We start from the raw sequence: 16,629 nt of genomic DNA on the forward strand, positions 1-16,629 counted from the left end.
TGTTTGTATAGGGGCTACAAACATGGGAACAGTCTTCTACAGCACCAGTGGATGTCAGCTCAGGGGTGTGAGAACCAGCAGCAGCATGTCTAGTTTCAGGGAAGTTTCTTGTGTTCCATCAGCTGTGATTTTCAGAATTTCTGATGCATTTTTGCTTTGGCTCCATTCTACAGCTCTCAACTCTTTCTCAGGAATACCCTTGGGTTTGTTTTTTCTTTTTTACTCTTATTCAGCATAACAGGCAAGCATTGTGTTTGGTTTTCAAATACAACAAATTGCTTGAGCCCACCACCAGCAAAACCTTTTTCCTTGGGAAAATATCATTACAAATAAACAATGATCAAAAGCACTCAGCATCTCTGATGTCATTCAGAATCTTTCCATTGACACTGATGTAATTTATAGCTGGATAAAGGATAGGAAGATATGCATAGGGGCTAAACATGCTTTTAAAAACAGATCTGTGCCTTGTTGACAGGTGGCATAGAATATGAGAGACAGAGATAATGGCTAAATAAATACCTGAATAGATAAATTAATGGTGATATGTTTAAATAGGTGGGATGGGTTATCAAGATCTTCATAACAGCTTGCTGATGTATTTAAGACTCTCAATTCACTTAGAAATTTCATTTCCTATTTGACAACAGGATCAATATATTCTCTGTTACCAGGAGGCAGTGTGTGAGTAGGATTGGGAGGCTGTAATTTTATGTTTCTTTCACAGTACCTCACTGAACATAGCACCTTGATCTGTATGAAGCCAAAATGTCTTAATTTTGATCTGTAATTTTACTGCTGGACAGAGGAAAGCCTAGCTCTGATTTGCATAGCTATCTAGTACTACTAACACTCAATGAATACCAAGGTAAAAATAGATTTGCTCTATCAGAGTAAATATATTTTGGAGTAGCTCAAATGAAGGTACTCCACAGAAAGAAATTACTTTCATCCACTTAGATCATTCTGAAAATCTGTCTCCCTGCTTTTTTCACAAATTGTTCTAGTGTGATCCACAGGATGGAAACACAGTGTCTCTGTATCTGTCCATGCATTTTCTTCTTCCAGCACGTATTCCAATAGTAATCTTGTGTCATAAGTAAACAAAGAAAACCAACAGCATATATTATTACTTCTTGCTATTCTGTGTCTGGTGTCCAACATTGCTTCATACCTCACTGAGTTTATTAGATGATTTTTAAAAGGCATTTCTGGAAATGCTGGTCAGATGTAATTCCTCTGGACTAAAAGAAATACTTGTTTGATTTTGTGCTGCTCTGTGTCAAAGCCAAATTTAGGCCTGGACAGATATTATTTCCTATTTTTGCCAGATAAGACAGTGACACAATACCACTGCCTCTGCATTCCTCATATTTAGGGGTTGTTGGTCTAGCAAGCCCTTACTAACACTCTGTTATTTGCCTCTAGACAAATAGAAGATAGATGCATATCAGAGATGACATAATGTGATCATTTGGTTTTGTGGATCCTAAACTTTTTTGTTAGAAATATGAATTTGTGATTAGTTACAAATATTTGCACTGGAACTGGATTTACCTTTGCATCTTAAGTCTTTTATTTACCTTGAATTCATCCATTGCACCAGGGGTGTATTTGCCTCAACATATCAGATTTTTATTTCCATCCAAATAATGGTTTCCCTGGTACAAATTGGTTTTAAGCTCTTCTGTAGATCCAAAGTGAAACTTCTTGTTTATCCAGATGGTAGTAAATAATGCCCTCTTCTTAGGGAAACTGGATTCATGGACTGAATCTACGGAAAAATTACTATGGCTAATAAATTTATCTATATCTTATTTCTGACCTTACACCAATTAACAATGGAACACACTCAGAAAAAAAATTAAGTACATTGTCCTAAGCACTGCACCTCCATTAACAGACATGCTATTCTTTCATTAACTTACAGATAAGACAGGCAACTCACTACACCCCTCTCTGCTGCTTCTGCCTCTGTGATCTTGACTCTCTGAAACTAAGAGTTACTTGTATGAACCAGACATTCAAGCCCAAATGTCTTCCTAGCTGCAAGTAACGTCCTTAAGGGAAATGAAGAACACAAAAGCGTAGGCTTGATAGTTAGAACACCTCAATCCTGCATAAGCACCAGCCTGTGACTATGATACAAATATACTTTGTGTGTCAACAGCACGGGAACAGAGATGGAAAATTATTGAAGCAAATAAGCAAGAGATCTTAATAGTTCAGTAACATTATGCTTGTTTAAATGCCGTGTTCAGTTTTGATGCCTTTTTCTGTGGCTTACACAGCACAAGTCCTGTACACTATCTAGAGCTGCTATGTTGGTGATTTAAACTATATTCAGTACTTCAGTCTCATTTTAACTGTTCATTAATACTCATTCCTTACAATGAAGAGGTCTTGCATCTGCATACTTCTTTAAACCACTCACACTAATGAGCACTTGCTTATTATGCAAGAACTGTAGAATTCCATTTAATACTAAGAGGAAGTAGAGAGATACTTTAATAAATGCCATGTGAAATTCTCATCATTGTAAACTTTTTTTAAATGACTCTATGATTCCATGAAAAGCAAGTTTGAATGGCAGAGGTTTTTATATGGTGCTTTTCTCCTATACCTTGCCTGTTTGTTGCTTCCTCTTTTGTTTTAAAGCTTTGCAAGTAACCAAGCACCGTGTTGATAGTAGGAAATTGATGTTGAGAGAGTGAGACCATTTGATTTTCTCAGAACTCCTGGAAGTCCAAAATAACTGATCCTGCAGACACGCTTATTCACATGAGTGAGGTTGTTGGAGCCTAGCAGTTCTGGCTACTAACTCTGTCTCCATCCTGCTGCTGTCCATAGGTGAGTGTGAACTTTGGGAGAGCCATACTCCTATCTGCAATACTACAACTTGATATTTCAGCCTTACATTTTATTTGTAATGAAAACATCTCATGGCATGTGATCCTGCAAGTGCTGATGTTAACCTGCTATAAAACTGGTCCATGTGTCTTCTCAGCCCCTTAAAATTACAAATCCAAGAGATTTTCTGGGACCTGATTCTTCTACTTACAAAGTTAACCTGTGCCTCCTTGATTTTAGTGGCATGGCTGACAGATTAATCTGCAGTCCAACCTACACAATGAAAGTAGAATCTGGGCATTCATTTACATCTGTATGACATCTGTATAATTTAAATACCCTCCTATAACCCTTGTGTGAATGTTATTGTGTAATTATAGATAAAAATTACCTTGCCCATAAAGTGTGTGAACTGAGTATAAATCCTTGATGCCAGGGAGTAGGATTTTGAAATCTAAGTTATATACAGAAGGAAAATAACATGCAGAAGGAATTACTTTTACAAGAAAAAAAAAGCTGGTTCACTGAGTTCTATTTAGTTTTTAATTTATAACAAACTTGACTAATCTCAGTTTCTGTAGCTTCTGTTAAAATATTAAATAACATTATATGAAATATATTCCCTGTGACATTAAAGGAAACGGAAAGTTTAGCCATATATTAATTGCATTCCAAAATGTGGCATATAGCTTAATAAGCCTAATTTAAAGAACCTTAGAACAATGATGTTCATGCTTTAATCAGAGCAAACGAGAACTGTGGCAAGGTGTGTCATTTCCCTGCAATATGCCACGTGTCAGTCTTGTTACACAGGCAAAACTGGCTTCCTGGAGATGGACAATGGAAAAAGAAAATACAAGAATAAAAAGCATTATGAGAATCAAGTAGACATTACAGGCAGCTTTAAAGCAAGACTTTCTCAAGAACAGATTGGACTTTCCTAGGAAAATGAAGTCATTTATTTCCCTTTAAGGAGAATGCATTTAAGGGACCAGATATGTTCCAGAACCAACAACAACAGTTTAAGATGACAAATGTTATTTTAATGATCCCTATCTACTCTGGTATTCTAATCACAGCACATTCGTTTAAAACAGAAAACATCAAAATCTGCAAAGAAACAATTGACACGAGATAAAAACCACATCCAAAATCAGAGATGGATTAATAGATCTAATTTACTTTGAAGGTATTCACAAACTGTTATAAAAACCAGATTGGTCATAAGACTTAAAGTTGTTACCATATGCATCTCACAGATTTTGTGTTATGTTCCTTATGCTGGCAAACTGACTAATGATTTCAAGACTGTTCCCCAGACAGGAACATGACAATTTGTATGTTGTGCAGTAAAGCTCTTGGTGCTCTGCAGCAGAACAAAACATAAATTTTGCAAAAGAATTTAGATGTTCTTTCACAATCTGGTCCGGTAAAAAGGAAATAGTGTAGCAGCTTAATACATATTTAAAACAGACTGACTGAATGCAAATGAATGATGTGGTATACATACTGCACTTGCATTTACTTTAATTTTACTCTTTTTCAAATGCTATAGCCACAATCTCAGTATTTTATCATCTTGTAGGCTTTTGCATTGAGAACCTCTACAGATCATTTGGTTGTTGTCTTAGGCACGTCTGGGTTGTTTAGCCAGAGATTGGAGGCACATGGTCCCATAGGATAAGCAAAGCAGCCAGGTAGACTTGTTGGAAACAACAGCAATTTAATTGTTTACTCTGAAACCTAATGGCCCTAATTAAAAATCTCAGTATTGTCAACAGATAATATCAATGCTAAGCACAGGTATTTGAAAACCTAGCCAAAATATTGTTTTAAAAAAAGCTGATCATCAAATAAAATTGCAATTTCTTAGCAAATCCTGTGTCCCAAGGACAGTCTTCATTATTGGTTTAAACCCTCTAACTTTTAGTGGGGGCTAAAATGGCAAAGATGCATTCAAGTCCAGAAAGCTGTGATGATTTGCTTCACTTAATAGGACAGAAGTATTTGATGAAATGTGCTCTCATGGCCAAGAAGACTAATGGCATTCTGGGATGCATCAAGAAGAATGTGGTCAGCAGGTTGAGGGAGGTTCTGCTCCCCCTCTACTCTGCCCTGGTGAGGCCTTATCTGGAGTCCTGTGGTCCAGAGACTGGTCCTCAAGAGGGACAAGGAACTTCTGTAGAGAATCCAGAGCAGGGCCACCAAGATGATCGGGGGACTGGAACATCTTCCATAAGAGGAAAGGCTGCGGGAACTGGGGCTGTTTAGACTGGAGGAGACTGAGAGGAGATCTTATTAATATTTACAAATATCTAAAGGGTGGGTGTCAGGAGGTTGGGACATCCCTTTTTTCTACAGTAGCTAGCAACAGGACAAAGGGTGATGGGATGAAGCTGGAACACAAAAAGTTCAATTTAAACGTAAGAAAAAACTATTTGACTGTTGAGGTGAGGGAGCCCTGGCACAGGCTGCCCAGAGGGGTTGTGGAGACTCCTTCTCTGGAGGTCTTCAAGACCTGCCTGGACACGTTCCTATGAGATCTGATCTAGATGGACCTGCTTCTGCAGGTGGGTTGGACTAGATGGTGTCTAAACGTCCCTTCCAACCCCTACCATTCTGTGATTCTATGCTGACTTTTGCAATTTATCCTATTTTGATACAATAGTATCATTAAGATATACTACAAAAGGCTCAGCCAGATGCGTAAGGATGGTAGATAAAACTAAATGCTTTTCTCTGGTTGAAATTTACAATTTTTATATGACTGAAGTATAATTAGTAAGTAAATAATATTTCTAGCTTTTCCCACTTTTTTCCCCCCAAAGTATAATTATGTTCCATACAAACACTTTGATGAAACTGCAGATTCTAGAAAAAACCTGCTTCATTCAAGAAATGAATACAAAAGCTAACACTTTCCCCTCCACTCACTTCCCCTCATAATCAAGAAGGACTAGAGGCTCTTTTAAAGAGAAACAAATTTTGAAAAACACTAGACCTGTAGAACTGTAGGATGTATGTAGCATCAGGCCAAGTACTTGATATTAGCTGTTAATTGGACCTTGAGTTCCTACTCCCCTTTGCAGGGATGTATGCCTGAACAGCGATAAAAGCAGGGCAGTTCTATGTAGGACTGAAACCTTAAAACCATTCCTATAAATGCTCATGCCTCGCTAGCAAGAAGTGCAAGTGGAACTTTCAAATCCTGGAAGAAATGAAACTTAAGAGTTCCTTCATCTTAAACGGTCCCAAGTATTGACAGAGAGCCCAGGTAGCCAGAGAATGTGTTGCCATTCTCTTCTGTACCAAAACGCTGCTGCTTCCGAGCTATGCAATGGATGTGAGATGATCTGGGAGTGAAGCTCCAGCCCCACATGATCCTGTGGTGAGGGAAAACTGTGAATTTATGCAGTACTATTTCTTCTGCCTGGCAGTGAAGACAGGAATAAATAAGCTGTTACAGCCGAGGAGTTCTCCTTTATTTTAATCCTGTGACACTCCCCACAGCATTAAGAATTTCAAAACATTGAATTATACCATTGAATTGTGAGAACTTAAACCTTTGTTTGACTGTGGAAGAATTTTGATCCTGAAGATACAATACAGAAAACTAGAACATGAAGAGTTAATCCATACTTAAGATTATGGGGTAAATATAGTGTGAACTCCAAAAAAATCACTGGTATTTTAAATTACTTTTCTTTCCCATTATCACTGCTCTGTTGTAACACAACCTAGTGGAGTGGGCTTTGCATGTCTGGCTATGTGTTGTCAAGTGATTAGATGATTAGTGATGCAAAACAACCTTGAATTCTGTCAACTGGTAATCACACAGTTTATGTCTATTTTGCTATTGTTTTGAGCAGCAGAAGATGGAAGGATGTGCCTTCGTAACTATTTTAGCAGCAGGGCTAATCTGAATCCAGATGGTATTAATGGAAGTTCACTTTTTTTTTAAAAAACCAATTTGAATAATGTCTGAGAACAGCATTTGATATTAGTCATGACTGAATGAAGATATTGTGTCAATATTTCTTCCAAGATAAATGTATTTTTCAGTTGTTAATTTTCGGGACACTATTTGGTCACTTGTGCTCCTGGAGTAAGGCAGTGAGAGGTGCAACAAATACCTCAGATGTGTGCCAAAGAATGTGTTCCTTGGGAATGAGAAGAAGAGAATGTCCTTCATTGGGAAAATGCAGCGTATTCAATCCTAATTGTAATGACCATTCTTCACTCCAGGATGAGATTCTGGTTTCCTCAGGCCTTTTGGAGGTCCTAAAATCAGTGAGGTAGCTGAGGGTGAACAGAGGGATGCAGAGCTTATCCAAGCCTCATTTTGGCATTGGACAATGTCAAAACTGTGTATATGTTTTCTCATTACCAAGCCTTGTCCATTCAAGAGGTGAACATACACATGTGCCTCTGTAACATTCAGCAGCTTTCAGGCAGCCCGGTCATGATTAAGAAACCTTACTGTGCTCTACATAAATATCTGTTTCAGACAATAGGAGTGGCAGAGGAAGCTTTAGACTGATGCTGAGTATGATTAACAGGCAATTTTAGATGGGGATCAGCTGTGTCCTGCACCACTCCAGGAAGCATTGGGGTCAGTACTTTCCTGTCATCCCTTATTATTACGTAGGCTCTGGCTAACCACAATTCACACAGCTCCCTCCTGCACTTGCTCAGTGCCCTGGTCTGTCTCCATCAAGCACATTCAGTACCACAAATGTGGCAATGTAATTTGCAGCATGGGGGAAAATGCATAACCCTATCCAGATAGATACAGCTGCATAACCTTAATATCCTCTCTACTGAGGTTTGGGAATTAGCATAATCTCTGTGGTCCTCTACAGCTCCAATGCACCAAGGGCATTTCTCGAAAATCTTCTCTGGTTTTGCCTTCAGTCACTGCTCAATACTCTAATTGACACATTGTAACTTTGAGGTGAAGTACAACGTGCTTGGAATGGGAAATCCCTGACAAAATCTGTAAACATCACAATACAAAACGATAAGCTCAGGCTCTGAAGAATCCCTGATCCATCATTCTTCTTCTGGTCCCTCTGTCTTTATTTGTCTTTCTGCCTTACATCACTGGACAGGATAAAATACATCATGAAAGAGGTAGTATAAAAAAACCACAGTGTCCTGCTTACATCTCACTGCCAAAACTTTTAAGGTATTCCCTTTCCAAGTTTGTTGTGACTGTGCTGGTCTGGAGGGAATTTCATGCACACTCAGGTGAAAACGTTGCTCTGGAATGGTAGCAAGTGGCTCTTGCAGAAGTGTGAATTAGTGTCCTAGCTAAGCAGGAAAAGCCACAAGTATCATCTGAGCCCTCACCACACTGCACTTAGCCATGTGGTTACTGAAAGGAGAAACAGACTAGTATTTTGGTTTTGGTTTTTTCTTAGATAAAGATGAGTGGGAAAAGGAACATGCTTATTTTCCATCTTCTAAACCCCCAAATGCATTTGCCTAGTACCATTCAGGAGCCTCATCCTCAACAAAACTTTGCAGGTGTGAAATGCTCAGGCATAGTGAATTCAGGTGAGATGAACACACTAAAACTCATTCCAGTCTCTGGATGCCCAGGATATTTTGTGACAGATTTCCCTACTATTTTGTCCAGTTCAAAGCACACATTTTAGGCATTGCTATTCCACAGGCTTGTTCTTATAAGCATTCATCTCTGTGTGCCTTGCAGTGCTATTTGCACTGTACCATTATCTCCTACCCCAAAATATTCAGCCTCAAAACAGGAATTTGAGAGCCAGCTCTATCACTCCACTGTTTAAAATCATGACACTCAGTCTCCTGTTTGAGGTGATCAATACATGATCCAGCCCAGCTGGATAAAAATTAATTGATGTGACATTTTACAACTAATTCTGAACACTGGGCTAATACTATGAGGGGTTTTAATTATGCAGATGAAACCTCCTACTGCATCAATTCCCTTAGTCACAGTTTGTTGGAAGCTGTAAGAGTACAGCAGAGGGAAGTATAACTCAATACTTGCCTCATCTTTACTCTCTCTTCTCAAGCACTGCAGGGTTAGTGGACATCATCAGAAAGAAAATGCTTGGCCAGATAGATCTTTAGTTGATTAGTTGTTATACACTGGCAACTGTTTTTAACCTAAGTACACTAACACATTTTTATGTATTAGCAGATACAGTAAAAGAATTAGATTACATTCAAGATGATCTGAAAAGATGGCTAAGAAAAAAATTATCTGTAGATATACATCCAGCTTTTAAGATATTTAAGATGGTTCTTTCTTCTTTGTTAATGTAAATGCAAGAACCATAAAACATATGGTAAGTGATGCTCCATCACTTTTAAAGCACACTTTTGCTAATGTAGGAATGAATTATGCTGCATTCTATAATTTCAGAATTAGGTTTTTGAATATAATTAAGCATGTACTGGCTGGTCTTTGAGACACAGGTACATGTGTTCTGTTTGTCTATATCAGAAATAAAATCAAATACAAAGCTACCAAAAATATTTTGTGCAAGCTTTTCAATGGAAGGGTCTGCTGAGAATTTGCATAATATCTTACTTGTGAAATGTCAAACCCATCATAAATCATAATTCAATTTATAAGACAATTAAATGCATGTGCTTCTGTTCTATGTTTTCTTGGCAATTGTTACCTTGCATAGCTGGAGAAAGAGGGGCTAAAGAAAGCAGAGAAGAGGCACATTAAAATAGAGGGCAAATATCAGTCACTTCCTCCATCTATTTCTTTGTTTCCATCCATCCTATGCTCAACTGAAACAGCACGCTTCAGATTCCTCATGATTTCTTATTTTCTTTAGGACACATTGCCTTCTGTTCCTCATGGGACTCAGTTCTGTTGCAATTAACAGAGAGATTTTTCTGCCATTTTAGTCTTTTTGCAGCTCATGATCCTCAGTAAATCTCCAATGAGTTAAAGAAAACTCTGTAAAGAGGAATATTGTTTATAAAACCTACCAAAGTACTCTTTATAAATTCTCATTTCAAACAAGGCAAAGACCTCCACCAAGTTGGCAGCAGTATCCTTCTAACATACTGTATTCTTAAAATAAGAGCAGCTCTGCAGAGAGAGACCTGGGAGTCCTGATTGATAATAAGCTAAATATGAGCCAGCAATTTGCCCTCGTGGCCAAGAAGGCCAATGGCATCCTGGGATGTATCAAGAAGAATGTGATCAGCAGGTCAAGGGAGGTTCTTCTCCCCCTCTACTTTGCCCTGGTGAGGCCTTATCTGGAGTCCTGTGTCCAGTTCTGGGCTCCTCAGCTCAAGAGGGAGAGGGAAGTGCTGGAGAGAGTCCAGCACAGGGCCATCAAGATGATCAGGGGAATGGAACATCTTTCATACAAGGAAAGGCTGCGGGAACTGAGGCTGTTTAGTCTGGAGAAGAGGAGACTGAGGGGTGATCTTATTAACATTTATAAATTGGATATTTATATAGGGTGGGTGGGTGTCAGGAGGTTGGGACATCCCTTTTTTTAACAGGACAAGGGGTAATGGGATGAAGCTGGAACACAAAAAGTTCCATTTAAACATAAGAAAAAACTATTTCACTGTGGGTGTGAGGGAGCCCTGGCACAGGCTGCCCAGAGGGGTTGTGGAGTCTCCTTCCTTGGAGGTCTTCAAGACCCGCCTGGACATGTTCCTATGAGACCTGATCTAGGTGACCCTGCTTCTGCAGAGGGTTAGGACTAGATGGTGTTTAAAGGTCCCTTCCAACCCCTACCATTCTATGATTCTATATTTTTCAAACTGCGTTGCCATACATGCCAAAATGTCCTGGTTGTACCATTAGTTTTATTGTGTGTCAGAACATATCAATCTTTTGTAGATTACAGACAGGGATATTCCTGAAATATTGTAAAACTAAAACTCCTGAACCAAGAACCTTTTGTGAAGTTGTGTGGATGTTACATAACTAGAATATTTACATTTTATTGCTTTGTAATGGACTTTGTAATAGAGCAGGAATCTGGGCAACTGATGGTTTGACCTCACCCTGAGTAGTCAGTGAAAAAGGGCCCTTTTTCCATGCAAAAGACCAGCTCTGGTTTTACTGCTTATTTTTATTATATTCCAGCTAGTATTATAGGACTAGTGAGTTTGGGGGATGCCACACAAAAATTCTTAACGAAACTCTTCACCTTGCTGGTGAATACCTGCAGAATTTAGCTCAGGACCTTACTTCCGAGGGTGGAAAGGGGTAAACATGTCTCCAAGCCAGCAGATCTCACTTACTTTATGCTTCAAATCACAATATCCTGATTAGAATACACCAGAAACACATCCATTCAAATGAATAAGTTTTTATTTTATTTCAAAGGGAGAAACATGGCCTTTGGGGGGAAAAGGCTTGACTGATCTCCATGCCAGTTTGCTGATCAGGCTCCAGTCCTGCTTCTGGGATCTTTTTGTTCATGTCTTGGAGTTTTGGTAAGTAGATCACTACTGTTTGCAGCTCCTTATTTTTCACCTGTTTGCTTCACAGAATGGTTTCAGGGATGTAGTTGAGTATGTACTGTGAAAACTATGTTCTCATATGCTCTGTGGGTCAATTCTGCTTGAGGTAACCACCAACAGCCTCTATCAGCTTAACAATGTCCATTGCTGGCAGGCTTCTGCCACTGAGGGATGTTAACATCAGGAAATAAAATAAAATCTGCTTAGTAAACACAGTAAAGAAAACAAATTGTGTGTTCATGTGTTTGCAACAGCTATTCCTCTCTTAGGCTTGATAACTAAGCTTCATTGTTTAAATTTTGGGTTTTAATATGGGGTTAAATACTTAAAAACTTAAAAGAAGCCTGAAATGTTAGAGATGAAGTTAAGAGATAAAAGATACCTGTGTGTTTGGTTCCTATGCTTTTACTAGCATAGGAAGACTTGTCTGATCTCAGTTGCATTCAAGTAGAGGACTTCTGATGCAGACATTTCACCTTTAGGAGAGTTTCTGTAATACTCAATGTCATTCTCCCTAAAGAAAAAACCACTGCAGAACTTAACAGCAATAACTGCAGAGAACATGATAGAAATTACATTCCTATATCTCCAGGACTGAATGGAGATTAATATAACTTCCACATTCTTACTGAGGTATTTTATTGCATTTTATAGGAAGAATACAATTTTCTCTTAAATTATATGGGATAGTTTAAAGAACAAGGTTGTAATTTCCTTAACAAATGCTTTTAAGACCTTCCTATGATAGTTCACGTTTTAAATTTCATCATTTTCTCTATAGCTTATTTAGGCAAATGTGGTCATCCATACATGACGAAACAAATTAAAAAGGGCACATAATGTTCCAGTTCTGAGTACCTGGATGGATGGAGCTGCTTCATATACATATATCATACTCGTTCCAAACCATCCAAGACTTTTGGATGAATGGGGTGCAATATATTAATTCAATTACAATGAAACACAGATTTAAAAAGGTAGCTGGGAGGTCTCATTAAAATATGAGACTTTATTAAAATGTCCTTGTTTTTGAATATCCTGGATTAAAACACCTGAAACTTCACTGAAGTTCTTCCATGTTCCCAGAAAATACAATTCTACTGGGGAACTGTAGGTTCAAGGTTTCAGACATTGTTTTTCAATTCTGTTAAATGGGTAAGAAAAGTCAAAGGCCTTTTTAATCAATTTTTTAATACATTTTTTTACATTCTCATTTTACTTCTCATTCATTTCTTTTCTGTCTTGTGATTTTTTTTGTTTCTGGAGTTTACTCATTCACATGCAGTAAACCACCTTGGAATGACCATTTTTTCAAAGGAAATAATAAAAAACACCCCCTTTCCTCTACTTAAATAAACATGTCCTTATTAGTTTATGGCATGGGATGAAACCACATGGACAAGTACAAGCCCAGGTTTTCCAGTGTGCACGTCAGTGCTGAACTTTGGAAGGAAAGGCGTAACTGAAAGGCAGTTACAGTGTGCTGCAGTGCTCAACTGAACTATTTCTAGTTCTAGTGCCAAGGTGCAAAATACACATGTACACTGAGCCCTACTATGAGTGGTAACAACTCTCTAAATTGGAAGCAATCGTTGTGAAGACACCTAACAGACATTCTCCTGTACACAATAAGAAGACTGAAATAAATTGAAATAAAAGTCACTTTTCTGAATTCATTCCCTTTCCTGTTGCCACACATCATGCCAACACTTGTTTGTAATTACACTGATATGGGAAGTGAAGCACTCCTGTGGTGCCACATGAACGGTAAGAATTTTGCATATGACTCTCTCACAGTCACGTTACATTTTGTGCTTGGTATTGAGACAGTGCAGTTTAATCTCACAGCAGCTGCAAGAGCAGAGTCCAGTGCTGGCCCTGCTTTTGTTTTGAGGAACCTCACTCCACAGGAATTAAGCTTTCCAGGTATACAGATTGGCATGAACTTGGAGAAATATGAGTTCAGTAACTAGACTGAGTTCATGCTTTACTATGTGTTCTTTGCGCTACCATGAAAGTAAAACACAGATCATGCATTTCCACCATTACTGGAATGCAATTTTAAGAGCAGTGATGGTTCCTCTCTTCAGTTACCACTGTTACAGATCCCACCACAGATATGGAAAGGCTCAGAATGAGTTTGCAAAATAGTTTATTACAGATAAACAGAGGATAGTTCCATTTGTTAATGGATTGTTTCAGGGATTCTGAAAGGCTCTGGTAATCCTGTGATTAAGATTGAGAAGATGGGGAGGAGAGAAAATCAATCTTATTTCTCAATCTGTTCAAGTGAACAAAGAATTGCATGTGGAACTGAATGGAGCAAGCCAACAAATCTCATACCAAACAAAAAAGAAAAGCATTTATGTTGCATAATTATGTCTGAATCACAGTAGAGTTGACAGAACCTGTTCCATTCTAAGCCCTAAAGTCTTATTTAGGCAAAGCAAAATATCAAACATACTGGCTGCAGTGTGCTCTTTCTGGGCTAATGTAATGTTTCATGGGGTATTATGCAAGTGGATAGCACACACGGCTCAGCAGCTTCACTGGTTTGTATTCAGTTGTTGTATGGCTTATTCCACAGATCTGTCAAAAGCTCTGACAGATCTCTCTGGGTTTGTTTCTTCCGGGGTAGCTTCCTTATCTCTAAGATGGAAATGAAATACCAAATATTAATGCTTTTCTGATGAGAGAGATAAAGCTTAAACCACAAATACTTGTAAATGCCTTCACAGGACAAGTGCATAATGCTGCAAGTTATGTTTTTATAAGGTATTCTACTAACATTACAGTATTAGGGAGTTGGCCCTTTATCCTTTTTACCTGTTATGTAAGTCAACATAATGGAGGCTCACAGAAAAGCTCTCAAAAGCTCTATTACCTGTGCAATTTCAACACGAGACTTCATAGAAACATAAAGGATTTGAACTGTGACCTGGGTAAGCTCCTCTGAATATTGCTTTCTTCATTAAAGGGAAGAATCCAGAAATATCGTGACGAAAGTTATCTGAAATCACAACATTGTCTTAATAAGCTGTATTTACAAAACTGCTGATAGTAACCCAGTCTTCCAGTATTAGCAGGGAAAATGCCTTAAGATAAGAATTAAGAGTGCCTGCTGAGTATCCAAAACTCCACAACATCAGGAGGCTTAGAAAAGCAGCTCAACATCTGACAGGCAAAAGCCAAAAAAAAACCCCAAAGATGAAGTAAAGTTTCTAGATAAGCAGGAGCATTTTTAACACTACTCTGATTAAACTCATCTACAGGACATGAGTAAACAGCCTCCATACTTTCTCCATCTTTCTGTCAATTTACATCTTAATGGCTAAACTGTTTCAGGCTACTTATTCAGCAAAGCAAAAGATTGATTTGCAACTTTTCATTGTGAGTGCTTCCATTAACTTCTGAAGGGCAGTTCAGGGCAACTGAGCACAACAGGCATTGGCAGGCATTTAAAGATTAACAGGCCTTCACAGCATTCCAGGCGTGTGAAAAAGCCATCAATTTTTCTTTTTTTTCTTCTATATTACGTACACATTACCTGACTGGTGCAATTATTACACTGGTGGCTTTTCACAGATCTTGCAGTTTGTTAATTCCATTATACTGTTTTGGGGTTTTTTTTCCCTTAAATACATAAGTTATGCAATTATGAGAAAAATCTCAGATTTCATTGAAAATATATTTTTAGTTCTTGCATTGTCATGAAAAGCTTAAAAATGTGAGCTGTGGGAGTTACAAAAGATTGGTTGTTTGGTTGCTCTGCTTAGATTGAACGTGAGCATAGTGTGAGGTAAACCACGGTTTTTAAAGGGATGTGAACACATCTCTCACACTCCACTTGGAGAAGCACAGAATGACCCGTCTCTGAATCGCTGTATATTTTCTTTTAGAGAACTCCAACAGTTATTACATTTTCCATTGTAATCCCGGGAAATTAGCACTGTTAACAAAGGACTAGGACATTTCTGTATAGCATTATTCATTTGAACCATCAAGTCCTCCATCTTATACACACATGCCTAGTGTATTTATAATGTGAAGGCAACGCTGTGGCTTCTTTTTAGCTCCAAAAGCTCAGCTCTAGGAGTCAGTTCACACTCGACTGAGCTGAACGCCAGCCCCATGTCAGCACATGGGACCCACACAAATGTCACTCCTGAACTCTGAGGCAAGAAGTCATGAGAGGGTACGGACTCTTGGGGCTTTGTCTCACTTCCATCTCCTAGAGGACGTTCCCACTTCAGAGGAGAAAAGTTGTCATCATTTGAGGACAACAGGGATGGTGGTAACGTTGTCTAACGGTTGCCCTCCTGCAACCCCTCAGCAGAGCCTTAGTTTTGAAGGGTTGGTAAGCTGCACCCTCATCTCCCCCTCTTTGTTCTGGAGGCAGCACCCCAGTCACCTCCGCTCTCAGTTTTAGGTGCTGGTGGGCAGCACCCTAACAGCCCCGGCTCAGTTTTAGGTGGCTGTGGACAGCACCCCAACCTCTGCCTCGGGGGAACTCGCGCCCTGTGAGGAGCCGCGCGCAATGGTACCGCCGGTTCGAGTCCCGAGGAGGGCGGCTGGTTCGGAACCCGGTCGAGGTGCACGTTCACCTCGGTGGTCTTTGCGAGGGAAGACGCAAGGGGGGTCCCGCACCGGCAGAAGCGGGCCCAGCGCACATGTGCGGCCGCCCGGCACATGCTCACTGCGCGCGGCGCATGAGCAGACGCGGTGCGGGGGCTGTCGGACATCTTGGGCCGCCCCGCACGGAGCGGGGAGCGCCGCCGCCAGGCCCCGGGGCGGGAGCAGCCCGCCGCCCCCGCGCCTCCCGGCCCGCCCGCCCTGGCGCCGGCTGCTTTCCCCTCCCCCGCCTCCCCCGCCTCCCCCGGGCTGCTCAGAGCATCCCTCCTCCCATCTTGCATTTGTCTTAATTCTTCTCAGAGACAAGATGGCAACGCCGGCGGCGGTAAACCCTCCCGGTGAGTAGCTGCTGCTGCCGTCGCCCCCTGCGCTGCAGGGAGTCCGTCTCGCCCCATGTGGCCCCGCCGCACAACACGCCCCCCCCCGTAGACACACACCCGCCCCCGGGGACGGCGCGGCCCCCTCAGCCACGAGGGCGGGCAGCCCTCTCCCCTGCGCCCCCGGGCTCGTCCCGCGGGTCGGCGGGGGCCGCTGGCTGCGAGCCGGAGCCCAGCGAGCATGACGCCGGTGGCGGGGCGAGCCGCGCCGCCCCGGGCTAGGAGCCGCCCGCCCGCCGTGGGACCGCGGCGAGCCAGAAAGCCGGGAGCCGTTAGA

At 40.4% G+C, this 16,629-nt stretch overlaps 1 protein-coding gene across 2 annotated transcripts in view; it reads left to right on the forward strand.

Annotated features, from left to right (window-relative positions):
* The first annotated feature begins 16,224 nt into the window (after window positions 1–16,224).
* Window positions 16,225–16,629, forward strand: part of ARNT2 (aryl hydrocarbon receptor nuclear translocator 2) — a 105,698-nt gene continuing 105,293 nt past the window's right edge. For both annotated transcript variants that reach the window (XM_061999907.1, XM_061999908.1), the window contains exon 1: window positions 16,225–16,313. In XM_061999907.1, the coding sequence (XP_061855891.1) occupies window positions 16,283–16,313 (31 nt within the window). In that variant the 5' untranslated portion in view covers window positions 16,225–16,282. The remainder of the gene's footprint in view (window positions 16,314–16,629) is intronic.

This window comes from Colius striatus, chromosome 7 (genome assembly GCF_028858725.1).
Source record: "Colius striatus isolate bColStr4 chromosome 7, bColStr4.1.hap1, whole genome shotgun sequence".
NCBI classification, from domain to species: domain Eukaryota; kingdom Metazoa; phylum Chordata; class Aves; order Coliiformes; family Coliidae; genus Colius; species Colius striatus.